This window comes from Capricornis sumatraensis, chromosome 12, assembly GCF_032405125.1.
Source record: "Capricornis sumatraensis isolate serow.1 chromosome 12, serow.2, whole genome shotgun sequence".
Taxonomy (NCBI): domain Eukaryota; kingdom Metazoa; phylum Chordata; class Mammalia; order Artiodactyla; family Bovidae; genus Capricornis; species Capricornis sumatraensis.
Window position 1 is genome coordinate 87,025,113 of NC_091080.1, and position 27,204 is coordinate 87,052,316.

At 45.4% G+C, this 27,204-nt stretch overlaps 2 protein-coding genes across 4 annotated transcripts in view; one reads left to right on the forward strand and one right to left on the reverse strand.

The window, feature by feature from the left end:
• Positions 1–13,677, forward strand: part of TPP2 (tripeptidyl peptidase 2) — a 58,844-nt gene extending 45,167 nt beyond the window's left edge. For 2 of the 3 annotated variants that reach the window (XM_068984242.1, XM_068984243.1), the window contains 6 exons: positions 2,743–2,894; positions 3,974–4,070; positions 5,066–5,196; positions 8,382–8,589; positions 10,271–10,390; positions 12,794–13,677. In XM_068984242.1, the coding sequence (XP_068840343.1) occupies positions 2,743–2,894; positions 3,974–4,070; positions 5,066–5,196; positions 8,382–8,589; positions 10,271–10,390; positions 12,794–12,883 (798 nt within the window). In that variant the 3' untranslated portion in view covers positions 12,884–13,677. Of the gene's footprint in view, positions 1–2,742; positions 2,895–3,973; positions 4,071–5,065; positions 5,208–8,381; positions 8,590–10,270; positions 10,391–12,793 lie in introns of those variants that run through there. The other variant, XM_068984244.1, reaches the window with a different exon arrangement.
• A 4,698-nt stretch (positions 13,678–18,375) lies between these two features.
• METTL21C (methyltransferase 21C, AARS1 lysine) lies at positions 18,376–26,817 on the reverse strand. Its single transcript, XM_068984732.1, has 4 exons — positions 26,709–26,817; positions 22,505–22,656; positions 20,227–20,344; positions 18,376–18,770 (listed from the first exon to the last, which is right to left on the reverse strand). The coding sequence occupies exons 1-4, from the start codon at positions 26,815–26,817 to the stop codon at positions 18,376–18,378; spliced, it is 774 nt and encodes a 257-aa protein (XP_068840833.1).
• Positions 26,818–27,204: the final 387 nt, after the last annotated feature.

Consider the following 27,204-nt stretch of genomic DNA (forward strand, 5'->3'; position numbering starts at 1 on the left):
AGTGAGTCCTCCTGAAACAGCAGTTATTATTTTATTAGCACTACTACACAGTAGCTCCCACACTTCCTATTACAGCACCCCCAGACAAAGTTTAATTGTGGAAGCTGTCAGAATGGACATATTTTATGTAGCATTCACACCTCAAAATCCTGTTTTAGGAAAGAGGAAGCCAGTACTGTTGCGTGGCTCAACCTGTGCAGTTTTTTCCTGAAATTATGTGATTGGGGCCTTAAAAATGTCAGCAGTGCCATTTGTTCCAATTGTAGCACCTCCGTTAATGAAAACACACACAAGATTTTAGCTAAGCACCACTTTCACTATAAACCCGAAGATAGAATTTTAGAAGTTGTCTTAATAATGATGTAATTAGGGCCACCTAGTTATTGGGTCAGAAACAGACCTAGCAAGTGTAACATGGGATGTCATTGCCCAGATACCGCATTAACTTTTCTCCAGTGTAGGTGTACACGCTGATGAAATAGACGCAGATCGAGGTAGTTACACGAGCTCTCGTCAAAGCAGAACTTCTCAGAACCATCTCTACCTGTTTACTTCCCCTTCTCTCCTCGACTCCCTCTCACTGGGCCTTTACTGCCCAACCCTGTCCGGAGCCACCTTAGGCATTACTGACAAAATGGAGGCACGGCCCCAACCCCCTCTCATCCTGCAGGCAAGGTCCTGGGATGAAGGAGTTAGGTCTTGTGATTCTGACTTGTTCTTTCCTTTCTTCAGTTGAGTTGGCTGGAAAGAATGTTAAGGTGCTTAATTGTTTTTGAGAAAAGCATGAGAAAGCACAAAGCCTTCTGCTGTTGTGCCTAGAAAATAATCTATAAAGTAACCATTGACATTTGTTCAAGGATCTTTACAAAGAATGTTCCAGGATGAGCACGTAGGCCACAGCTTGAGGCCATGGGAAGGATTGTTATCTGAGACCTGTTTGTGAGGGGAATGTTTATGGCAAAGGAAGTTTGCTGAGCCTAGGGTTTAGGAATAATTAAGAATAGCTAGATGCCTTTTTAGGAAATAGTGAGCTTAGGATACTAGGGGCAAGCAGGGTTTAGAAAGATAAGGAATAAGCTGAGGGATGTGGAACACAGCCCAGACAGAAGCATGGGTTACAGTGTAACTCTGGTTGAAGGGCAGCAATGATTTATGGAGACAGTTAATCTGGGTGAGGGGGAGCTGAAGATGTGAAACCTCTGACCTCATGCTTTTGTCAAAGTATAAAAGAAGACTGATGCCTGAAATAAACATGCAGGCCTGCACCTTGAGTCAGAGGCTGCATCATTCTCCACCGGCACCGCTCATCCCTTCAGGCTGATTCCCTGGCTGCTGGAGCTGGACTCTGGCACCACCCCCTGCCCACCTCCCCTGCAGCCCTTCGCCGGTCAGTGCCCATGGCCACTGTGCAGCCAGGTTGACAGTTCCCTCTCCCGTCTGATGCCACCTCTCAGCTGTCCCCAGCCAGCCCCTCTCGGTCTCACACCAGCTTTGCCCAGGGGCTTCCGTGGCCTCAGACTGTCCCCCCGCGATGGAGCGCTGTGGCCCACGCCAGGGCTGACCCTCTTCCCTCTCTCCACCCCTGCTGGTCTCGTCCAGCCCCTCGTCTTAAGCACCCCAGCAGACACCATTGGCCCTGCACTCACGGGGCATCCCCGGTCCGTTCATTTCTTCTCTCAGCCATTCTTCTTTTCCAAGCCATGTCAGGAGACCCAGGCTTCTTGCCGACTTGTTCCGCTCTCTCTCCACTTTTGCCCTCGGTCATCCAGTCTCCAAATATCGTATCAGAGAGTTCTTAAGCGCCAACCAGAATGGTTCATCCATCCAGGATCCAGCATTAGCCAAGAGCACAGATCTTTGATTACGCCACTACCTTGCGCTCGGAATAACCCCCGTCCTCTCACCGCGTCCTGTCAGCTCGGCTTCCTCCCTGTGTACCCGAGTCTCAGCAGCTCGCCCTGCGCTTGCCGCCCCCCGCTGAAGTTTCTGCCCAGGCTCGTCTTGTCCCTGCCGGTGCTCCTTCCCCGCCTCGCTTCGGTTCTTTAGGTTCATTGCAGTTCTCTCATTTAGGCCACTGAGGCTCCATGAGCTCAGACCTCAGCTCCTTAGATTGTCTCTGTTAACAACTTTGTCTCCACGGGTTCCCCACCAGCCCCCCTTACCCACCTGTCACACTGTGCCCTCACCCCGGTCTGTTCTCTTGATACTCTGTGTCGTTACTCAAGTTGTTTATTTACTTACCCGTTTGTTGGCTGTCTTCCTGCAGCGCTAAAAGGCCCTTGTCTGCTTTGTTTTAGAGCAATTACCTTGCACGTCATGGGGTCTCAGTAAGTTCTAAGGATCGAATAAAAAAAGAAATTTCTCTTTAAATTTACTTAGAAAAGAGGATCTTTCCTTTTTTCAATTCTAATTTATTTCCCTCCTCAGAAATGTGGTCACTCAGTACTTTTTTTGTATTTAGTCTTTCACGGAAAACCAAGAATACCAAATACACGTACATGGGGAAAGATTTGTCCTTATTTCCTTTGTTTTAAAGGAGATAGTAGAAGCATCGTCTCTCTAAAGTTTGGGAGAAAATGACTTTGATCACAGATTGGAACTTGAGATGCATTGTGGCCCTTAGAATCCGAAGTGCAATGTAGTACTGCTCAGGTGCAGCCCATCTTAATGTGCTATTCACCTAGTGAAGATTTCTAAGTAAGCAAAAGAGTTACACACGTTAATTTAGGACTCTCTCCACAGGATGTAATCCCTGTTCATTACTACCTGATATCTCCACCAACAAAGACTAAGAACGGCAGCAAGGATAAGGAAAAAGACTCGGAAAAAGAGAAAGATTTAAAAGAAGAGTTTACCGAAGCATTACGAGATCTTAAAATTCAGTGGATGACAAAGTAAGTTCTAAATGGCTTTGAATCCTCCAAGTGTTTACTTTTCTTTTCCCAGCTGCAACAGCCCTTATGTATATATGTATATATGCAAAGACTGTATTCAGAAATGTCAACAGTGAATAGGATTAAGTTTTTACTGTAATTCCATTTATTTTTTAATTTCCTTTTGTAATGAGAGTTTTTATTTTAATCCTATCCTCATTTGCTCTTGGAAGGGAACTTTATTGGAAGGTGCAAAGAAAACCTGTCACTGTTTGTGCACTCTCCAGAGATAATCAGTGTCCCGTTGTTATTTGTCTCTGTGTTTATACACGTAGCAGGTGGGCGGATCCCTGTTTTCCAGTTACTATTTGGTTACGAGCAAATTTAAAACCACCATTTCCAGCATCTGGAAATGATCCCAGGGACATGCAACCGATAGAGGAACAGCAGTTGCTGAGGCCAAGTCCGGGGTGAATTTGGTGGAGAGGCGGGGGCTCTCTCCTGCTCAGCCCCTGCCCTTGAAGCGGACGGTCTGCCCAGCCGGGCACCACTGAGACCCCGAGGCCCTGCCCACGCTTGGAAGCAGTGACGTCACACCCAGTGTGGCAAACCCTGACCTCAGCTGCTGTTCCTCCCACCATATAATCAGCAAGAGTATAGTTTACTCAGCTTCCCCAGCCGGGAGCATGCAACATTGTCTCTTTACTCATTCAAGACTTCAGATTTTTCAAGAAAGTGTAAATTTTCCTGCTTTGTAGATCTTAGACCTTTCTAAATCTTTTCATCTTAACTCTTTTTGATTTTTTTTTCCCTTCCTTTTAATAAATTGAGTTGTAGCTGGTATGTAGGAGAGCTGTTGATGCTTATTTTTATCCAGCCATCTTACTGAACTCATAATTAAAATAATTTTCAGTTTTATTCTTTCGGTTTTCTAGATACATGGATTTATACTTCCTGCAAATCTTCGTGAATAATTATATTTCAGATCGATGCGTTAGTTATTGACTGGAGCTTCAAAACAGTATTAAATAGGAGTGACAGATCTTTTTCTTTCTAAAAGAACTAAATAATGACTGTTTCTTTCTTTCTTATTTCCATAGGCTGGATTCTAGTGACATTTATAATGAATTGAAGGAAACATACCCTAATTATCTTCCTTTGTACGTTGCACGACTTCATCAGTTGGATGCTGAAAAGGTTGGGCACGCTCATTTTTTTACTCTGAGTGTATTACTTTGCTTGCAGTATTAGATAATGTTTGTGTTTGAAATAAAGGTCCAGTCCTGATCATCTGTTCCTGGTGACTGAAAACGTGTCCTCACCTTGAATGTTCTGTTGAGCTATTTTCATAAAGCTCTGGACTTGGCCATTACTATATCATTTGGTTGAATGAATATTCTTGGCTGGTCTGGTTCGGTCAACGGGAGGAAAAGGAGATAGGAAACCCTAAGGATTGCTCTGTTGACCTTGGCCTGAAAACAGCTGGAAGCAGGAGGCAGTGGTCCTGGCCTCCCGGAAGCCTGAGCAGCTGCAGCAGAAGCAGAGTGCTCCTCCTCTGTGTTTAACGATTGTCCTAGCTCCCAGCTGTCTCGACTGGACCGGCTCCCACTGGGAGCCATGGCTGTAGACGGTGCTTATAGCCCTGATCAGCTCAGAGTCCTGAAGGGCTGAGCGTGAGCCAGAAGGTACCAATGGGAGCAGATTCCTGGGGCCACCACACTGCCCCAGGAATAAATAAAGTGAGACTCTGGTTTCTAGTCCTGCTTTCTCTCATTTTTGAGATTTCAGTAGTAAGTCAACCAAGAATTTGTCTCATCAGCTAGTGCTTTTCTTACTCCTGTTTGTGTGTGGTGTGCAACTAGGTAACATAGCCAATCACATTTCTAAAGTCTTGATAAGATACCCGGGAAAAGGGTTGCCTTGGAAAAAACAGTTTATGTCTCTATGAACTTGGTCTCTCGCTTAGTCTTACTGTTCAGTGCCAGCAGGGAGTGTAGGGGCAGGTATTTTCCCGTCTGCACTCAGGTTCTCTAGAGATGCTGGTGGTCATGAAGGTCACACCGGGAGGTGGCACCCGGCCCCTGGCCTGCACAGCCCGCCTGCCCCTGCCCCATTGGCAATCATCACTCCTCCCAGTCCGGCTGCTTGTAGGTACTTCCTTTTTCTTATTTCTTCTTTTCTTTCCTCCTCAGGAACGAATGAAAAGACTGAATGAAATTGTTGACGCTGCAAATGCTGTAATTTCTCATATAGATCAAACAGCCCTAGCAGTTTATATTGCGATGAAGACTGACCCCAGGCCTGATGCAGCTATTATAAAAAAGTACCTAACCAGTAAATACTCTTTCTTGCATCTCATTTCTTAGTTACTTTTTTTGGTTATTGAAAATATCCTCCTTTTCTGGTATTTGTCTATATCCTTATCGTTGGAGTTATCAGGTTGGGGATACGCCCTCCTTAAATGTTTGGTGGTAGATTTCTCTGGTCATTTAAGAAAAAGCAAAGTCATTGGCTTTCTCCACCATCAGGTGCTGTTGTGGAGAGATGAGAATGACTGATCACACAGTCCAACCATTTGGGGGTTTGTGTGAACTGGATATATGGAGAAGCACATAGCAGCCTATAAAACTAATTTTTCAACTATTTATTGACCAATAATAGCATGACACACTCCAAATTTAGCTTGTAACGCTTAATAAAGTGATAAGAAAATTAGCTTAAAACTATTATCTTGCAACCTCAGTTTTATGAAACTGGGTTGACAGTAATACTTGAGAAGGGGGATTATAGTTTAACCTTAATAAACCCTGGTGTGATATGTAAAACAAGTGAAGCCAGATTTGTGCATTTATTAGTTTCCCTCCACGTGAAAGTGTTCCCACGTGCTGCTGTGACTGTCCACCCTTCGTGACCTCGTGCCTTCATCTCCTGATGGATCGTCCAGGATCACTTCCTCTGTTGCCTGGGTTCGTTTCCAACCCCAGGGTCCTTAACTGACAAGGGTAGACAGTCCCACCTTCTCTTAGAGTTGCTATAACTAATAAACGGAAACTGTGCAGACTGCCTGAAAGGACGGTCATTTCCTCTAAAGATTCCGCCTGCTGCAGTCAGTTTTGTTTTTTTTTTTTTTAATACAAAATGCTTGATGGTAAATACTAGAACCCTTGGCATTACATCATTCATACTGCTGATATAGGTCTTATGAATCTTACAAGCAGCAGTTTTCAAACAGAATAAAATATTTGCAAAATAGCTGGTTGGCCATTGTCAGCATCCTTCCATGGAGTCTTGTTGAAACGTTGCTATGTTCTTGTTAATAATTATAGTGGAATTGACTTATATCCCAATACAAAATGTTTTTGGTGTTAAAAAAATAATAATGATAGTGGACAGTGTAGCCACCAGTTATCTACAAGGGATTCCTAGGAGCATTAATTTCTCATTTCCATGCAAAACTGCTTTTTCACTTAAGTCACTTGTGTCAATGATTGTAAGACAGCCATTTTGTAATCTTAAAAATTCTAATTTTTTTGGTGATCTAATACTAAGTTTTAATTACATTTAAACTGCAATTTACTCTGGCTACTAAAGTGTCTAATTGAAGTTGCTTCCTCAAATGTATCTATTACCACCTTTATGAGTCCCTAACTAAATTTGATTCAGAGATGTTTATTGAGCAAACACTGCATGGGACACCCTTGAGAGGAATGTAAAAAAAAAAAAAGTGAACCAGACAGTCTCTACTGCTAGAAAATGTACTGTCTAATACAGAACATGAAATGGTGAGATAGAATGTGACTGAGAGTTAGAAGTATTTTAAATTGTGAAGGCTTATGGGAAGAAGAACTGACTTATTTTTTTTCGAGAAGGAATAAACCCCATGGAATGATAGGTATTTAATCTGAACAGGTCAGTTCTTGGAAGAGGGGAGGAAAAGAATATTCCAGATATATGGAATCTGGGCTGTTGGATCAGATAATGTGGAAATAGCAGGGTGTCTTACAGGTGACCTAATCCAGGCCTGGCTTGTCCAGCACACCCTCCCCCCAGCCTGGCCTCCACCCTCTGCATCCTCCAGCCCTTCTCGGGGCAGCGGGCACAGTCGGTCAGGATGCCACGGGCAACCAGATGTCCAGACCTCGCCGTGCCTGCCCCTTCTTGTTCCACGGCCCCACTTCTTCACAGAGTGGGCACAGTGCCTGTGCCTGACTCCTGGAGTTACTGTGAGCACAGGTGAAATACTCCTGAGACGTTCCAGATGCTGCGCGGCATCTACAAGGTTGGGGAGTGAGTGGACCCCATTCAGTAAAAAGCTGCATAGTTGCCCCAAGCCCATCGGTCCTTCTGTTCTCTAGTCCAGAGTGACCAAGCACGTCAGGTCCCCAGAAACGTCTCCATGAAAAGAGTGAGAGTGGGCTCTTTTAAAACTTTGAAACGCTTTGCTGATAAACTCTTAGGCATCTTTTAGGCATAATTTCATCTGCACTGCAAGTGTATGAAGGTGGGTAGCTCAGGTTGTAGCAGGTTACTGCGTTGTTTGGCGGTTTTTTTCCCTTCTCGTGTTAGTTGTCTTTTGTACTGATCACTGTTGACTTGATGGTCCCTGTGGATTTCATATGGGGCACGTCTCACTCTGCATCCTCAGAATCCCCCTCGCCACTCGATAGCTTGTCCATCCCATCTTTGAGTGCCTCCTGGTCGTCATTGCAGCACAGTAGTCCTCATTCGCACACAAGTTGGACAGGGTGCCTCAAACAAGCAAGCTTTCTGAAGTGCACGCTGTTCCCCAGAGTGTCGGCTGTTACTGCATTTCATTCAGCAACGGTTTATTGAGTGTTCCGTGCCAGGCATTATTCTGGGCACTTGGAATACATCCAAAACCAGAGACGCCTCCCTGGAAAGCAGGGGGCCTCGGGAATGAGAGCAGCAGGTGCAGAACCAACTGCGGAGCTGAGTCCCGGCCCTGGCACTTCCTGACTGGGGCCTTGAACAGTTCGCCTGATGTCTTTGTGCCTCAGTTTCCTCCTGTGGAAAATGGGGGGCGATTGGTGGTCGCTTACTCACAGAATTATTCTGAGTATAGATGAGTTAATACGGTAGAATACTAAAACCGCTTGCTGGCACATGCAGAGTAAGCGTTGCATTTCTGTGCATGTACGGAAGTTCACGACTACAGAAATATGTGATAAGTGATATTTACGAGAAGCCTAAACACTTAGAAGATGCTGTTCTAAGACTTCTGTAGCCAACAGAATTTAGAACCCAGCACTCTTTCCCCTCTGTTGCATATGGCATGCTGTTTCAACCAAGTACAGCGACCCTAACTCATGTAATCCATGCGTGTGAATACATGGCTTATGTGTCGTACCAGCAAACGTCTGTCCAGGGCTGTGCGATATTTCTGTGTTGTAAACCTCAGGCAAGAGGTGAATGAGTTTAATCTCAGATAAGGCTGTGCTCTTAATGCCGTGTTACTGACCTGTGGACTGTTCTGGGCTTGGTGTGCAGTGACATGGACAAGCAGAAGTCGACGCTGGTAGACGCGCTCTGCCGGAAAGGCTGCGCCCTGGCCGACCACCTTCTCCAGGCCCAGGATCAAGATGGTGCCGTGTCGAGTGACTCGGAGGGGCGAGAGGAGGAAGGAGAGAGCACCTTGGACTCTCTGACGGAGACCTTCTGGGAGACGACCAAGTGGACCGATCTTTTTGACAATAAGGTACCCTTTCTGCTTTTTATTTGGGCCCAGCTCTTGAGGGTGTGTCCCAGGCCTCTCTTGGGCCCAGCGGGCTGACCAGAGAGGACGGAGTACATGGACGGAAGCCGAGCTGGGCTCTGAAGAAGCCACGGTCCCAGTGAGCTGTTCCCCTGGTTTCCTGGCTTTGAAAACCACTCGACCGTTGTTCGGTCTGTGTGCACGGCTAACGGTGGCCACGCTAGTTTGGAAAGAGTTGGAGGCTCGGGTCACACTGTTTACATAGAAGCCCAGACTGAGGCACCTGGGAGCTGTCTTCTGTCTCCCACACCTGTCCGCACGCTCACTTGTCAGGGTTGGAGGCGAGGGTATTCTGGTTAGTTCTCACCTCAATTTGTAGCTGACCAGTTTTTAAAACCTAGTTTTAGAAAAAGTAACCTGGATGAGCTTTTTGGATTTTCATTATAGAAGCATTTTAAATCCCTTCTGGTGCTCAGCTGTAATTCTTACGGTAGAGATTATGTAACTGCAGGTAGCTGTCAGCCTGCCTTTTTCCTGGACATAAAGGAAATGAAGTCAGTAGAATGCTTCTTACCCAGCACGAACTCTTGGGTGTGTTGTTGATTTTTGTTTGTTTGTTATAAGCAGACAGATGCTTGTTTTCAAGAGCAGCTGTGGTAATTAGTAGTAAAGACCTCTGGATGGAAGTAGGAGAAAATTCTTCCTGTCCACCAGGTTTTCCCACCTGAGTACAGAAGTGTGGTTAGAGAAGGAACTCAGTTCTGTTCTGAAGACTGAAGGAGTCAGTCCCAAAGGTTAAGAATTTAGATCTGAAATCAGCGCCTGGAGCCTGAACCAGGCCTGCCTCTGCAGCGCTGACCACACTAGCCGAGGCGGGTGGCTGGCTTCTGATGTGGGCTGTGGGCTCCCACAGGCTCTCAGGAGTGAGTGTTGAGAGCCTGGATGGGCGTCAGCAATACTCACTGTTACTACAACAGTTACCACATGTCTGCCATGTGCCAGACACTGCACTTGGCTGCTGGGAAAAGATGAGTAACAGCGTGGTCCAACAGCCAGTGGCTAAACACTTGAGCATCACGGTAAAATTGTTACAAGTAATTCCCGTCTTGCCATAGTGCTTCTGTTATTCAGGGCTGCTTCTGTGTTTTATTACCTATCCGTTTACTGTGTTTGTAGCAACAGTTGTTGAACCCTTTGCTTGACACTAGAATACAAATAAATGTGAATAGGATTCCTTTCTTTGAGGACATTCTCCACATTCTAAAAGTAGAGACTATTGCATATAAACCCCTTTCATGGATTACAGCCTTGTGGTGAAGGGGCTTGTGTCATTGAATGAAGCCATCAGCCATGCCATGTAGGGCCACCCAAGATGGATGGGTCATAGTGAAGGGTCTTGACAAAACATGGTCTACTGAGGCAGGGAAAAATAAATGGTTACAAGTAACTGCTAATGATTTATCATAATAGCTTTCTTCCCCCAATCAATTATCTGCTCTGTGTAATACTCAGGTCTTTTAAAGACACTGATTGTTCTTTTAGAAAGTTTTAAACATTGGCTTGATGTGATATGTTCATTTGAAAAGTTACACTTCTGTTAATGCTTCAATTCTTTCATTATTAAAGCAATCGCTTAAATTGTCAACTATTTTGTAGATAAGCTGTATCTTGTTTTATATTCTAGGTTTTGACATTTGCATACAAGCATGCATTAGTGAATAAAATGTATGGGAGAGGCCTTAAATTTGCAACCAAACTTGTAGAAGAAAAACCAACAAAAGAAAACTGGAAAAATTGTATTCAAGTAAGTAAATTGTATTCAGTATTTAAATCAGCAGTGTTGAATGTCTTTCATTAGTGACAAGATAGTTAGAAAGCCTCATGGTAGTGATAGGATAACCCCAACTTCATCGTGACTTTTAATTATTAGTCTAATGACATCATGTGAAATATACTATCAGTGTTCTTGCGTGGAGAATCCCAGGGACGCAAGAGCCTGGTGGGCTGCCATCTCTGGGGTCGCACAGAGTTGGACACGACTGAAGCAACTTAGCAGCAGCATGAAAGATAGTAAGCTGTTTACAGTTTTTTTTAAACATGTCTCACTCCTGTCCAGAAAACCTATATTTAGCCTCTAGTGTTTTCAACACAGGCCAAATGTGTTGGAGATTTTATGTAGTTAGAAGACAGGTTTCCTTTATGAAGGAAAATAATTCTTTTTAAATACATGTTGGCTCAGAGCCAAAATGGTTGAGCTTTTAGAGTTTGTTTGATTTGATTTGTCATTTAAAATGATAGGCCGTTTTTTATTTTACCATGTGTTATATGCAAGCAAGTTCTGTGCTTGAGCTTTCTGCACAAATTAAATGTCAGGTGTAAAAACTTAGTGAATTCTGAAGAAATTGTTTCAGCCTATTCTTGTCTTGGAACAAACATGATTAGTTTATGCCAGAAAGGTAGATGCCAGTTGAGGAGAACTGGTCACACCAAAGGCGGCCAGGGGCCTGGTCTTCATATTTCAGGTGGCAGTAAAGACTTAGCTGTGGCCATTTTTGGTAGTTAAACTACAGCTTATCTTTACCCTTAGACCTCTTCTGTATCTTTACCAAGTCAGTTCAGATTGTAAAACATTTGAAAATTTTCTGTTTTATCAAAAAAATGTTTTTATTTCTTTGGGAATCCTCACTGCTGCGTGGGCTGTTCCCGAGCTGCCGTGATTGAGGGCTCCTCTCTGGTTGTGCTGAGCGGGCTTCTCATCATGGCGTCTCTTGTCGCAGAGCAGGGGCTCCAGGGCTCACAGGCCTCAGCACTTGCAGTTCCCGGGCTCTAGGGCACAGGCTCGGTGGTTGTGGCGCACCGCCTTAGCTGCATCGAGGCAGGTGGCATCCTCCCAGATCAGGAATCCATCCTGCGTCTCACGCATCGGCAGGCGGCTTGTTTACCTCTGAGCCACCAGGGAAGCCCCATAAGATCTCAGTTCACGTCTTCAGATCTTCGAGGAGGTGGAGGGAGCTCTTCCTGGAACCAGTTGGTAGTGTCATCCCATCACGGACTCTGTAAACCGAGGGCTTGTACTTGTGAAGCCAGCCGTCCACCCAGACTCGCTCATCAGGGCACGTTGCATACCTTGTCTCCGCCCACTCGCCGGGTGTCTGTTCTCCACATAGCTGGAAAGGACAGCTTCACACCCTCGGGGTGAAGCTCCGTCACATTCAGAGTACAGCCCACGCTCCCCGTGGCTTGTGAGGCCCGTGGGATCCTGCTGCTGCCGCACTCCCCAGCCGCAGCTCACCCATGTCCCACGTCTCAGTCTCACGCCTCACACCCACCCTCTGCTTCTCCTGTCTGTGTGACTGACACCCACCCCCTCCCAATCTGTATTAACAGCAAATTTTATTTTTACTATATACCGGATATATTCTTAATTACTTACTTATTTATTCATCTGTTCAATAGCTTTTGCTTTCCTGAACAGAACATAAGTTTCTTGAAAGTGGGAAGTGACTTTGCTGAATGCTTTTCCCTAACACCTAGAGCAGGAAAGCTAGGGTGGGAAGGAAGAAAGGAGCAGGTCAAGTCATGTTGATGGGGAGGAAGACGGGAGGGAAGCAGGAAAGTCTCCCCGAATGATGATAATCACCAGGGAGGTTGGTTGGTGGGCTTCCCTGGTAGCTCAGTTGGGAAAGAATCCGCCTGCAATGCAGGAGACCCCGGTTCTATTACTGGGTCAGGAAGATCGCCTGGAGAAGGGACAGACAGGCTACCCACTCCAGTATTCTTGGGCTTCCCTAGTGGTTCAGATGGTAAAGAATCCGCCTGCAATGTCGGAGACCTGGGTTCAATCCCTGGGTTGGGAAGATCCCCTGGAGAAGGGAAAGTCTGCCCACTCCAGTATTCTAGCCTGGAGAATTCTATGGACTGTGTATAGTCCATGGGATTGCAAAGAGTCGGAGATGACTGAGCAAGTTTCACTTTTAGGTTGGTTGGTAGGAAAGTTGGTTGACTAGTTGGTCATGAAGAATACTGGTTGGTAGGAAGGAAGGTTGGTGGGTGGGTTGATGGTGGGTTGGATGGAAGGAAAGTTCTGCCTGCTACTTCTTTATTATTGCTACATATTTAACACGGAATTTACCCTAAATACTGAGCTTGGAACATCTTTTTTTAATAGTATTTTCATATGTTTTATTATTTTCATGTTTTATTACAGCTGATGAAGCTGCTTGGATGGACCCATTGTGCGTCTTTTACTGAAAACTGGCTCCCCATCATGTATCCTCCTGATTACTGTGTATTCTAAGATAGGAACCAAGACTTTACATTTTAAAAAGAGAAGGTTTTATAGTGAATGGATATAAAAACAAATCTGTGGCATTTTTAGTCTAATGCATGTTTTCATCCGCTATCAAATACTGATTATTAAAATGATGTGTATTTATCAGAGAATTTGCTGGCGTGTGGCTTAATACATGTAAACCTAGACCTCCGACATCATGGTGTTTTCTCAATGCCTCACATTGCTGGCAGCGGGCTGTGCCCTAGGTGCCAGCACCAAGGACTTTGAGTTGGGTTGCAGCTCTTACATGCATGAGAGGATTTGAACAGTAACTTTTAACTGCAAACCTGTAAAATTCTATTTTTTATTTTATAAATGAACAGGGTTTTAACTTGCTTGACTTTAATTTTTTTGAATGGTATGAAGGCCTTAAAAAAGCTACATTAAGCGTAGCTAAAATTATTTATTGGACTAAAAAGTAACAGAACTTCATTTCCAGATTTTTTTTTTTTTTTTTTTGGCAAACGTTTACATTCAATTAAGGGGAAAAAATAAAACCGGCACAAATAAATGCGTGGCAAATGCTGGAGCATAACTGCTTCAATCACTCTTCATCTTGGAGTTATTTCAAGCCAGTCACTCTTAATATCTCTTGACGTGCAGAGCATCAGGATGAATTAATAATACATGTATAAGTGCCAGACAGCTTAACTCTGCATCAGGTATTGTAAAGACACCCATATGGTTTGTTTATTACAGTTGAAATAATGTAAACAACGTGAATAAATGTGCAAAACCAAGATCGCCGTACACCATATGCACTCTGATACCTTAATTTTTTTATAAATAATAAAAGTGAATATTGAAGCTTCTTAAAGTTGGTCTTAATTTTTCATGAATAAAATTTGGGGTTAGAACAGAAATAATATATTAAACCTACAGATAAAAAATTCAATATGAAGTAATTTAATTTATAATGTTTATTATAGGCTTGCAATTATTTGAATATATTTCCACATCTTTTATGTGATGAACTTGTGTATGTCTAATTTTATTATTTTTATCTTTCTGGCTATCCTTCTTTCATTTTTCTTCTGTAAAATAAACACACATAGACACTATTAAAAGGCCTCTACTCACTTATAGCAAATACGTGTGCATGCGTGCGTGCGTGTGTATGTGGCTTCTAAATCTTTCCTTAGAATTCACTGCTGTAAAAGGCCTGCCAGAGATCTGATCTTGTTAATCATTCATAACTTTTTTGAGTAATTCACTCCTCTATGTGATGAAATCATCAGACCCTTGATGAAAAAGTGCAAATATGCATGCAGACATTTTGTAGTTTCTGAGCCATCTTTGTTCATCTAAAGTCCATCCATGAACAGCCACATTCATGTTCTCTCTCACAGACACAGACTTTCACCTAAACCCCACATACACAGGTTCAGTCCAGTCAGGAAATCGAGACATTCAGGAGGGCTAGGGTGGCTCCCCAAGGTCATGCTGCTGGCTGACTACTAATGAGAGAAAGTGTTTTATAACAAGTTTTTCATTTCCAAAAGAACTTCCTGCCGCACAGAGCCTCAGGCTCAGCCATGGGTAAGTGCTCAGGTCTTCCATGAGGAAGTGTTCAGCCCCACAACATGTGTGGCTGACATCCAGGAATATGACGGCTTTCAGAGTCCCTCTGAGCATCTCATTTCCCTTTAAGCTTTTGAATTAGTCCCAACAGTTGTCCGTCATCTCAGGCAGCCACAGAATTATACAGTTGCTTATAATTATCTCAACAAACACCCCCGGGAAAAGGCTTCTTGGTCCATGAGAAAGCTGAGTCCTGTCCAAGACAGCCTTGCACATGGCGTTTTCTGGGAAATGATTGAGTTTTGAAAAAGTTGTTCTGAGAATTTTTGTCAGTTTTCTCTTAACCTAATGGAGGAGAGAATTTTCAGAGGTGCTGTTTCATTGACAGAAGTTACACCGTTTCATTGAAATCACACCTTTTTTTTTTTTTCAAGAATATGACTTTAGTATCCAATTTTAATGTAATTTTAAGATTAGAAACTTCCTAGTAATAGATGTATAGATTTATTTTGAAGTACTACCTTCTGAGTTGTGTCAGGATATAGTGAATCCTTCAAATACTTTTTTATGTAAAATCACCATTGTTACAGAGTTCCCTGATTTCTCACTTTATTATTCAGGTTTTGGTCTTTTTGCTGCATTTTTTAACGTGGAAGGAAGTGTGGAGTTCTGAGTGCAGTGAACCGCCAGGCCCTCATGGCAGCCAGGCCCACAGGAGCCTGGTCCTCTGGTGCCGTCAAGGCCCTCATGTAGTGCGAGGCAATCAGGTGGGGTACCAGTCTGCAGAGAGAGGTGGTGATTGACAGCGCTTCTTAATAGAATGTATGATACAGCATGAATGTATTTATGATAACACCATAAAATTCATACACAGATGGATTTTTTTTTTTAATATGAGTCACATCTGGCTCTCTTGTACCAAGGACTTTTGTATCCAAATACTTCTTTCAATGAGATATAAGTCTTTCTCAGATAATTTTAAGTTTGCTGTGGAAGTTAGAGACAGGTCCACAGGCTGGCAGAATCTGCTGTGAACTCTTTATCCTAGGAAGACCAGTCCCTCAGTTTTACCCATGGGTAGTGACACAAAGCTGCCTTGTTAGCCCCTTTTTCTGTTGAGATCTCTTGGTGCCTCCATGCTGACAGCCAGACCCAAATGCATCCCAGGAGAAGGCATCCTTAGCAAAACACAAAACACATTTCTATGAGGTTGATACCCGAGGAAAAGTGATAACCTTCTTAAAGATTTTCATTTAAGTTCAGTTACACATATACATACAATCTTTCTTTATACTCTTTCCTATCATCACAGAAAAACGGGGTTTTTTGTTTTGTTTTTATCGTGCCACATGGCTTATTGAGATCTTAGACCCTACCAGGGATCAAATCCACAACCTCATCCGTGAAAGGGCAGAGTTCTAACCACCAGACCACCAGGGAATTCCCAAAATAGTAGTTTAATGGTGTGTACATTTATTTTTACACATATTTACTTCAAAAAAAATATGACTTTTAAAAAAGAAGAGAATTACTACATTAATTTGGAAAATGTACATCAGCCTCAAAAAAGGCTTTACAAGTTAACACATGATAAGTCTCACAGTGTTCAGTGGAGAAGCATATCATAAAAGAATATACACGGTTAGATTTCATCTATATTAAGTTCAGAAACAGTCTTTAGTAATAATCATTATTATGATTGAAATTTTGTTAAGAATAACTTATCTCCTGAGGAGATAAATTGTTTCAGCAAATTGTTTACTGGTTGTTTCAGAGACTGTCTTTGCCAGTAATTTACTTAACACAGGTTCATTGTGAGAGTTATGTTACAAGCCAACAGCATACAGGATATATCGTCTCTTAAGAAGCCGATAGAGAAATACTGCAAAGCAGCTGATGGTTGATTCAAATGATGACACTAGCAAAATAGTGCTATTAGAAATTGAGACAGGTTTCCTCCCTGGTGCTGGTGGCCAGTGTCTGCACCACACCACTGAAAGCAGTGGAAAGGTCTGGATGCAGGTGAACATCTGAAAAAAGCACCAGGGGCTGGTACACAGTGTTCTCAGCACTAGTTCCAGGCCCTTAGAAAAGACCCATTTCCTCGTCCCAGCACTGTTTCTGTATTTTTCAGTTTCAGCCAGTGTTACGCTTATCAGTCAGTTCAGTTCAGTCATTCAGTTGTGTCCAACTCTTTGTGACCCCATGGACTGTAGCACGTCAGGCTCCCCTGTCCATCACCAACTCCTGGAGCTTGCTCAAACTCATGTCCATCAAGCCAGTGATGCCATCCAACCATCTTATCCTCTGTCGTCCCCTTCTGTCCTCAATCTTTCGCATCATCAGGGTCTTTTCCAATGAGTCAGTTCTTCAAGTCAGGTGGCCAAAGTATTGGAGTTTCAGCTTCAGCATGAGTCCTTCCAATGAATATTCAGGACTGATCTCCTTTAGGAGGGACTGGTTGGATCTCTTTGCAGTCCAAGGAACTCTCAAGAGTCTTCTCCAACACCACAGTTCAAAAGCATCAGTTCTTCAGTGCTCAGCTTTATACTCTAGCTCTCACATCCATACATGATTACTGGAAAAACCATAGCCTTTACTAGACGGACCTTTGTCAGCAAAGTAATGTTTCTGCTTTTTAATATGCTGTCTAGGTTGGTCATAGATTTTCTTTCAAGGAGCAAGCGTCTTTTGATTCCATGGCTGCAATCACCATCTGCAGTGATTTTGGAGCCCCCCAAATTAAAGTCTGTCACTATGCCATGAAGTGATGATACTAGTTTTCTGAACGTTGAGTTTTAAGCCAACTTTTTCACTCTCTTCTTTCACTTTCATCAAGAGGTTCTTTAGTTCCTCTTGGCTTTCTGCCTTATATAAGGGTGGTATCATCCTCATATCTGAGGTTAGTGATATTTCTCCCACCAATCTTGATTCCAGCTTGTGCTTCATCCAGCCTGGCATTTCACATGATATACTCTGCATAGACGTTAAATATACAGCCTTGATGTATTCCTTTCCCTGTTTGGAACCAGTCTGTTATTCCATGTCCAGTTCTAAATCTTGCTTCTTGATCTGTATACAGATTTCTCAAGAGGCAGGTAGGGTGGTCTGGTATTCTCATCTCTTTTAAGAATTTTCCAGTTTGTTGTGATCCACACAGTCAAAGTCTTTGACATAGTTAATAAAACAAGTAGATATTTTTCTGGAACTCTCTTGCTTTTTTGATGATCCAATGAATGTTGGCAATGTGATCTCTGGTTCCTCTGCCTCTTCTAAATCCAGCTTGAACATCAGGAAGTTCACGGTTCACATACTGTTGAAGCCTGGCTTGGAGAACTTTGAGCATTACTTTGCTAGCATGTGAGATGAGTGCAATTGTGCGGTAGTTTGAGCATTCTTTGGCATTGCCTTTCTTTGGGATTGGAATGAAAACTGACCTTTTCCAGTCCTGTGGCCACTGCTGAGTTTTCCAAAGTTGCTAAGTTAAGCCTGTAACTTTTCTATTACTCTGTACCCTCTCCTTTTGCTACAGCTGAAATTTGTATGAAGTAGAGTCTTTGAAATAAAATACATGGACACTGCCGAGGTCAGTTTCAAAAAGCACGTGACGAGTGTATATTGACAAGTTTAAGACCATGCTCTCCAGCAGAAATAACAAGGGGACATCCACTAGTTAATGTGTTCATGTAAAATTTATTAAACACTTAATTGAGAACTCTAGGAAGCCAACAAAGCTACTTTCCTGTTTTCGTGCTGTGCCTGTGTATATTTCAATTAACCAGATAATCCGAAATAGGTTGTTTTATAGAGCTGCTGTAATAATCAGGTTTATTCTAGGTAGACACGTTGATTCTACACACTACCTTCGCCATCTTATAAAATTTCTAACGCTGTTCAACAGACCCACTAATGTTTCGAAAGGCATTTTGTTTCGTTCAGTCCCATTTTAGTATTCCTTTAAAGAGTTTGATCGATGACTCTTGAGATTCAGCCAAGAGTGTCGTGTCAAAAACTTGCTTGAATTTGTCTAAAAATTCGTAGTCGGTGCTGAATCTGAACTTGTTGGCCCAAAGCAGCACCGTTCCTGGCTGACAGAGGTACATCATGGTGGCGAGCAGCTTGTCCAGGAAGTAATGGTGGTAGACCACGTCGGAGGCCAGCACGTAGTCGTAGTAAAGCGTGGACTTGGGGAAGCTCTGCTCCAGGCCCTCCCCCCACACCAGCTCCTTCACTTCCGGCAGATACGTGGTGCAGTTGAGCGTGTTCTTTAGGAGATTGTATTGTAGGTTCCCCAGCACATCAGGCAGATCTGTTGCCGTGACTTGAGCCCCTAAGAGAGAAAGAAAACCTGCCTTGAGTACCTGGAAACACCGGGGCAGCCCAGTGGACACATACTCTCAGGGGGAAAATGCAGCTGGGTTTCCCACCTTGAACTTCTGGACATCCGGGCTGGATTCTTTCTCGTGGGGTAGACCCCGCGCTGTGCCCTGTAAGATGTTTAGCAGCATCCCTGGTCCCCATCCACGGGGGGCAAGCAGCACCTCCCCAGCCAACCCCCAAGGCATGATGCTCAGAAACGTCCCCTGACATTGCCAAATATCCTTCATGGGTCAGACACCGCCTTTGGTTGAGAACCACTGAGATAGAATAACATTTCCATCTTTTAAGAAACTGAAACCGTGGCACCGGGGAACTCTGCTCAATACTGTGCAATAATCTAAATGGGAAACGAATCTGACGCAGGATAGATACTGTATACATATAACTGAATCATTTTGCTGTATACCTGAAAGTATCACAACATTGTTAATGATACTCCAACAAAATTTAAAAAATTTTTAAAAGATGCTAAAACAGTGTTATAGTTTGGGGAGATTTCAAAGTAATTAACATACCAAGGTTTGGGGCTTCCATGGCGACTCAGACTGTAAGGAATCTGCCTGCAGTGCAGGAGACCTGGGTTCGATCCCTGGGTCGGGAAGATTCCCCTGGAGGAGGGCATGGCTACCCACTCCAGTATTCTTGCCTGGAGAATTCCATGGACAGAGGAGCCTGGCAGGCTACAGTCCATGGTGTCACACAGAGTCACAACTGAGTGCCTAACACTTTCACTTTACTATAATAACGCATGGTGTTTTCCTTCTAAAACTGTGTTTATCTGAAGATTTTGGTTTTCTCGTCTGGAGGGTATCAGCACCTTTCCACAGGGGAGGATCTATTTTGTATGATTCTCCCCCCATTAAATGTATTAAATTAACTTTTAGGCATTTTAAAAAAGAAAGTGATCAGTGTTCACAAAGTAGATCGCCATATTTCCAGACTGATTTTGATAGATGTGTAATCACGTAGGCAGAAGCAGACCAGACACACCCACCTCTTACGCAGAGTCCAGGACGCACAGCTGGTGTTTGGGGTATAAATCTGTTTTCATTTTGGATTCACTGACTTGGTTTCTTTTCTTTTTTCCAAAACCTTAGTTATGATAGTTGCAATGAAAAGCAGGACACAGCATAAAATAGCTGTTTACAACCGGAACTCAAGAGTCACCCCTTCAGGATGTCACCTTTCTCAAATGCTAAGCAATGGGTTGGACGTTAGCGTCTCTAAGATGCAATTATCTCAGGGATAACAGGAGTCATTCTGGCCCGGACGTTTACGGGGGCTCAGTGAGGGCAATCATGGCCAAGCACCTAAACCACAGCCCATCATTCAGTCAACATGTATTATTACTGTTGTCCTGGTGAGCATCTTTTGAAACAAGCTCGAGAACAGACAGACAGACACACCCAGAATACTGGCCACGATGGAAACGAGGCCTGGTCCAGCACCGATTTCCAGTATCTTAGCACCTCGGAGATTGAGTTCCTCTGTGTGTTCCTCCAAATACTGGCACAACGCTATGGCCTGGAAAACATTCACACTTGTCACGACGCTGGAAACCAGAGACCCCAATCCCCACTGCCAGTGAACTGCTAGAAGACATGTTCACAGTTCCAGCTTACTGAGGGGTCTGTAGGAATCAAAGCACAGGTGCCATGGTGTGTTTTGACCTGTGGAATATGAAAGTAGCAACTTGCATCAAAGAAACCTGAGATGCCGACTTGCTAAAGGGCCTGTATACGAAGACTCTTGATCAACCCCCAGGGAGGAAGAGCAGCTCAGCTCTTCCAGAAGCAGGAGTTGAGGAGCTGCAGGACAGCAGCCCCTCGCCCTGGGCAAGTCGCATCAGGTCCCCACCTGCTGGAAGGCCACTGAGCTCTAAAACTCTCCAACACCTCCCTCCTGAGCCCATCAGCAAGCAGGTTGCCTCGGACCTTGCCTGCTATACTGGACAGCGGGGCAGTCATTTGTCTTTTAAGTAGCTCATCTAAGACACTCTGGTAGGACAGCGCTTCCCAGACTGTAGTGCACACTTGGATCACTGGGGAGCCTGGTTAAAGACACCCCTCCACGTGCAGTAGGTCCGGTGGGGCTCAGGTCTGCAACTCTTAACAAGTCTGCCTTGCTAATCAGCCAGCCCATGGACCATGCTTTGGGTGGTAGCAAAGAAATTGCATACTTTGCACAGTCAAAACAAAAACATCCCCCGCCCCCCACCGACAAAGAACCAAGGTGAATACACTTAGATCCATTTTTCGAGAGAAAACCAAAGGTCCCTTTCCTTCTTGCTTCACTCCCTTCTGCCCACCTCCTGCCCTGTCTGTGAAGAGATAAAGGGAATTCGATGTGTGCAGATGCAGGAGGCGTTTTGTGTGAGCCAACGGGGTGGGGAGCGGGGGCGCGGGTCAGCTAGTGATGCGGGGGGGGCGGCCACAGAGACTAGGGGAGTGAGCTTGAGGGCGTGACCCGGGTTGGGAATGTGAGTCCTGAGCTGAAGAACCAGAGTGAAAGCTCAAGTGTGCACACACCTTTAGGCCTCGCCTTCTGACGGATGCTTGGGGCTTGTGACTATTTGTAGCCGAGGCTGGAGTGGCAGGGGTCGGGGCTAGCCAGGATCAGGTGAGACATGCCGGCTGCACTCACAGTGGCCTGCCCCAGGGCAGGTGGCAGACCCAAGGCCGTGGGTCTGTCCATTCATCCTTAGCTCCTCTCGAGGGACTTGGAAGGGGCGGCTGGGAGTGGGGAGATGGAAACGGAAGCACAGGTGCGAGGTGGCTCCAGCATCCAACCCGCGGCAAGAGCTCGCCGGCTGGGGAACGGACGTATTGAGGAGAGGCGTCCTTTGGATCTTAAGAAAGGATCGTTCTGCAGAGTGGGGGTTTCAGCATTCGGAGGTGTGTCCCCAGGGCCACCAAGACTCATGTGTGACTTGGCTTCCAGAGTGGCGGCTTAGGTGCCCTTCCTGTGGGGCCTGCCCTGTGAGAAGCTGGTCCGGTGGGTGCCACCCGGGGACGGGTCTTCCCGAAGGAGCAGGTAAATCTTTTAGCCAACACTCCTCCACCTCCCCAGGGCTTCCCTGGTGGCTCAGACGGTAAAGAATCCACCTGCAGTGCAGGAGACTCCAGTTTGATTCCTGGGTGGGGAAGATCCCCTGGAGAAGGAAATGGCAACCCACTCCAATGTTCTTGCCTGGGAAATCCCACTGACGGAGGAGCCTGGCGGGCTACAGTCCATGGGGTCACAAAGAGTCCGACACAACTGAGGGACTAACACGTTCACTTTCAGCCACACCGTAAAAGGTGAGGGACCCCTGAGAGTTGTTGGACATGGCCCCAAAGATTTTGCCCACTGCAAAATCTAAACCCTAAAGACTTTTCTTCTGCTTTTCTTTCTTAACAGTTCATATGAATTTTTCATCCTACTTCCCAATATGCTCAAGTTTATGATAATGTTAAAAAAGTGTTTCAGGAAACACAGCGTGGTAGAAATGGTTTCTAGGAGACACGCTGTATTCTTGCAGCTTCTAAGCACACCAGCAACACCCTCAGGGCCATCCAGGGGCCCTCCATCTGAGAAGCACAGAATGTTAAAGCACTTGGCAAGGCGCCCATGGCAACACAGTTGTACACAAGTGCTATTCCCATCCCCAGAAACCCTGATGCACCGATGTCATGGCCCTCTCACCCCCGGCCACACCACCACTCCGTAACTTTCGATGGATTCTTGAATGACAATCTTCTTGCCCACAAACCGATAGTTCTCCTGGGTGTAGCTGGTGTAATTCGTAGGAACAAATTTCTGGAGGCTTCGAAGTGATGCTTCTATCTCATTAGAATCTGTGGGACCAAAAATAACAGGTTTCATGATTTGTGAAAGTGAAAGTCATTCAGTCATGTCCAACTCTTTGCGACCCCATGGACTATATAGCCCATGGAATTCTCCAGGCCGGAATACTGGAGTGGGTAGCCTTTCCCTTCTCCAGGGGATCTTCCCAACCCAGGGATCAAACCCAGGTCTCCCACATTGCAGGTGGATTCTTTACGAGCTAAGCCACAAGGGAAGGCCCCCATGATTTGTGGGTCCACTGCAAATATACTAATTATCGCTACAATTAGTCGAATGGGAAGAGATTGAGCCATCTTCTAGACACAGAGAATGTTACCGGTGACAATGGTCACAAACTAGCTCAGAAAGAATATCATGGGTGACTGGGATGGAACAGTCTGATGGGGATTTTTATCAGATGACACAACGCCAATGGGTGCCCTGGGCCCCTCCTTCAATTTCCGACAGAGAGCACTGTGGATCCGCCTCTCCCTTAGTTTTGGTGCAAGGAGGCAACTATGCTACCAGGCAGGATGGCACGACTGGGCGTCTGCAGTAAGAAGGACCTGGGCAGGCACGGACCGGACTATTTTTAGGTCTTGAAGTGAAGTAACATCCCACATGCTGGCTGGAACATGTTCCTTAAGTCCTCCTACGACCGCTCCTCAAAAGGTACAGGTCACCCAAAGACGAGCCAGCTGCACAGCCCTGGCGGAGGCTGTCAGATGAGCCCCGACTATTAAATTACTCTTCCTTTAAATACTCCTTTACACTCATGACCCACTCGAGTGGCGCTCAGATATCACATAAGATGAGAGGAAAAGAGCACCTGATCAGGGATGATATCATGGAAGCCCAGAATGTCACAGGTTTCCCAGAGGGTTTCAGCATTTCATTAAAAAAAAAAAAAGTGAGTAAAAAGGTCAGAATGAGGATGCTAAGCACATGGAGGGGTCATGTGCAGAAGCGGGGGGCACTGCTGGTATCTCCAGGGAGAGGCATTGGTAGCGAGGAGTTTGGGTAGGGGGCAGTGCATGAGACCAGCCTTTGTTGCCTGAGCTGCCCCTGGAGACAGGTAACCAGGGATGGAATAGCAGAAAGGAGCTGTCAGTGAGCTTGTGTAGGCTCTAGTCGGAAATATATGTTCAGGAAGGAAGATGGGGCTGAGTGCAGTGTGAAGGGTAGGGGGCCTTTGAAGAAGCCAAATCAGGGGTCCACCCCTCAGAGCTCACATTTCACTGAATTCCGCCTGCACTAGAGCAGTTCTCTGTTGCAGCTTTCTCTGCAAACCCCTGTGAGACGGTCACAGTCAGAAGAGTCTAGACATGTGGAGTAAACACTGAGAAACATTTACGAAAGCTTGACCATACCCATTGACTCTGATTATGAGAAACTGAGGCTGGCACTGGGTATGTATGCCTTTGTATGTTTTTTCATGTTTTTCCAGAAATTCATTTGTGTTGCATTTTATAGAAAAGTGTTCAAATGGTCTTTGATTGTAGTGTGAGCCAAGTGCTGCTGCTGCTGCTAAGTCGCTTCAGTTGTGTCCGACTCTGTGAGACCCCACAGACAGCAGCCCACCAGGCTCCACCATCCCTGGGATTCTCTAGGCAAGAACACTGGAGTAGGTTGCCATTTCCTTCTCCAATGCATGAAAGCGAAAAGTGAAAGTGAAGTCGCTCAGTCGTGTCCGACTCTTAGCGACCCCATGGAATGCAGCCTACCAGGCTCCTCCATCCATGGGATTTCCCAGGCAAGAGTACTGGAGTGAGGTGCCAGTGCCTTCTCCGTGAGCCAAGTGACCAGTTTGTAAATTAACAGAATGATACCTGCAGCTCTCAGCCATGGGTTCCGATCTAGACTATTCCAGCCCTGGAAGGAGAATTCTCTGTCCTTATCACAAAGACAAGAAACGCGGACTTCCTTGAAGCTTGTAAGAATCTGCTGAGGTACAGTGGCCAAGTTAGTCCTGAGACATCGTCTTTTCCTGTCGTGTGCCCTGGAGAGACCCTGGGGAGAGAAGGGGGCCTATGATTCTCACCAACTTCTTATAAGACAAGTTCTTTGGAAGGAATGATGCTAAAGCTGAAACTCCAGTACTTTGGCCACCTCATGCGAAGAGTTGACTCATTGGAAAAGACTCTGATGCTGGGAGGGATTGGGGGCAGGAGGAGAAGGGGACGACAGAGGATGAGATGGCTGGATGGCATCACTGACTCGATGGATGTGAGTCTGAGTGAACTCCGGGAATTGGTGATGGACAGGGAGGCCTGGCGTGCTGCGATTCATGGGGTCGCAAAGAGTCGGACACGACTGAGTGACTGAACTGAACTGAACTGACATCTAACAACAGGAACCTCAAATCTATCACCTAGCAAAGAGGACCCATCTTCTCCCGTAGGCTGAGCAGCTGACTCTGAGTGCTGGTTTCAGAGGCAGCAAGAAGGCAGAGGAACAGACCATGCGGTGCCCAGGAACATCCAACAGCCAGGCTGGGAGCAATGAGGAAGCACTGATGTGTAGGATTTGGCCGTCACCATGGTGACAAGGCTCCCAACATGGCCGTCCCCAGGGAAGAGAAGCAGCTGCTGAGCATCATGGGCGTTTCCACCATGGATGCGACATCTGCCAACAGCCTCAAGAGCACAGATCATCATAAGATGTAGGAAGATAATTCGTGATGAGACATGAGTATTTATTACCTGTTTTTTATATAACTTTCCCCTTTATGTAATCCATTTTGTTGTATGTTTATATGACTTACATTTTAACAATGGCCATGTTTAAAAAACAGCTTACAAAAATTCCCAAAATGCAGAAGCTGGTCCAGGCCATTGGGTAAGAGGAGGGAGTCGTGGGCTGCCCGCCTTCCATCTGAGCCTCTGGTCACTGGAGCAGGCACACCATCAGGGACCCAGGGCACTTCCTGCCAGTTTCTGGCCCCTCCACATTGGCCGGACCAGTCCTTCTTTCCTTCTTCTCACAGATCACCACATGGAAGCTAACTTTCCTCTCAAGACTGTAGGAAAAGTTGATGGGCTGATTTATAAATGGCTCATTCTTTCACAGGATGACAAATGATAAGCTGATGGTCTTCTTTTCTGGGTCAACATTGTAAAGAAACATGGGCATAAAAATATCCCTCCTATAAGACCCCTTTCCTTGCTACAAAGATAAAGAAATTTATGTTGACTGCGCATGATTTTCATTTATTGTACCTATGCCCACCTGTGGGAGCTTCCCTGGTGGCTCAGACCATAAAGAATCTGCCTGCAATGTGGGAGACTCAGCTCTGATCCCTGAGTCAGGAAGATCCCCTGGAGAAGGGAATGGCAACTCACTCCAGGATTCTTGCCTGGAGAATCCCATGGATGGAGAAGCCTGGTGGGCTATAGTCCATGGGCTTGCTAAGAGCTGGACACAGCTGAGCGACTAACACACACACACACACACACACACACACACACACACACATGCTCGCCTGATAGTTTTAGAGAGGTCAGCTTTTGGAGACAGGCAGAGTAGCATTTTTATGTAAACAACTTAGCAGAAATAAATACCGTCCTGGTTTAGCAGAGTTGGAAGAGCATTTCCCAGGATCAACGACAGTACATGTTTTGAATGTTATAACTTGGCTCTTATGACATCATTTGTTATGTCTGTTACTTATTTCCTACTGATTCGCTGTCCAGAAATGCAAGCCTGACTGGTTATGTTGTCCTAATGGGAAAATGGCTTTACGAGGATTCACTGTAGACTGCGGCTGCCAGGAATACATTTTGGCCAAGAGCAGGAAGGAATCTAGATTTCGTTTCTTTTTTAAAAGTTCTTGTTAACAAACATCTGACTCTCCTAGAATTTGGAGAAGACAAAGTTGTGGACGTAGGGATTATTACCATTACTGCCACGCTTCTGCTGGTATAAAGGCCTCCTTCTACCGTTTCATGATCAGAAAAAGATCAAGAGTTCAAAGGAAATGGACTGTCTGGCCCCTGAGGTTCACTGGAAAATGCCATCCCCAGGAAAAGAAGTGAGAGGGTGGAGAGGTGAGGAAGGAGGTTACCTCCTGGGCATCTGCTGGTGCCATCTGTGTGCAGAGTCTCATCGTCCGCGGGGCTCGGGGCCTCTTCCAGGGGCCAGGGTTGCTGCTCGGAGCTCAGACACGCGTCCATCACAGGGCCGCTGGGGAGGAAAGAGCCAGCCGGGTCCAAGAGCTCTGCCGGGTCTGAATTGCCCAGAGCCTCCGCAAGGTGCAGCTTATTGCCTTAGCATCTGCTGAGCCGGAAAGAACACCTGCTTTTCAGCTTAGTTCCTTGGACGAGGAAAGCAGCCCCCCAGAGCTGCCATCCTGGTGCTACAGAGCAAAGTAGAAGGAGACCAGGAAGCATTACCCCAACTTTCCTGTGCCTGGAGAAAGGCAGAAACAGAGCCTCTGGTAGCGAGACAGGTGCTGCCTCGCTGCGGTCTGAAGTGTATCTCTAAGAGCTTTTGGGACTGAATGTTGACGAAGAAAGCCTGACCCAGCTGTACATATTGTTGCGGGTATCTTGTGAATCGAG

Excerpts from the sequence above, each read along its gene's own strand:
- METTL21C (XM_068984732.1), bottom strand. The coding sequence starts at position 26,817 with ATGGACGCGTGTCTGAGCTCCGAGCAGCAACCCTGGCCCCTGGAAGAG. Across the intron at positions 22,657-26,708 it reads CACCAGCAGATGCCCAGGAG|ATTCTAATGAGATAGAAGCA; the intron begins GTAACCTCCTTC and ends TTGGTCCCACAG. Across the intron at positions 18,771-20,226 it reads CATCGTGGCCAGTATTCTGG|GGGCTCAAGTCACGGCAACA; the intron begins GTGTGTCTGTCT and ends TTTCTCTCTTAG.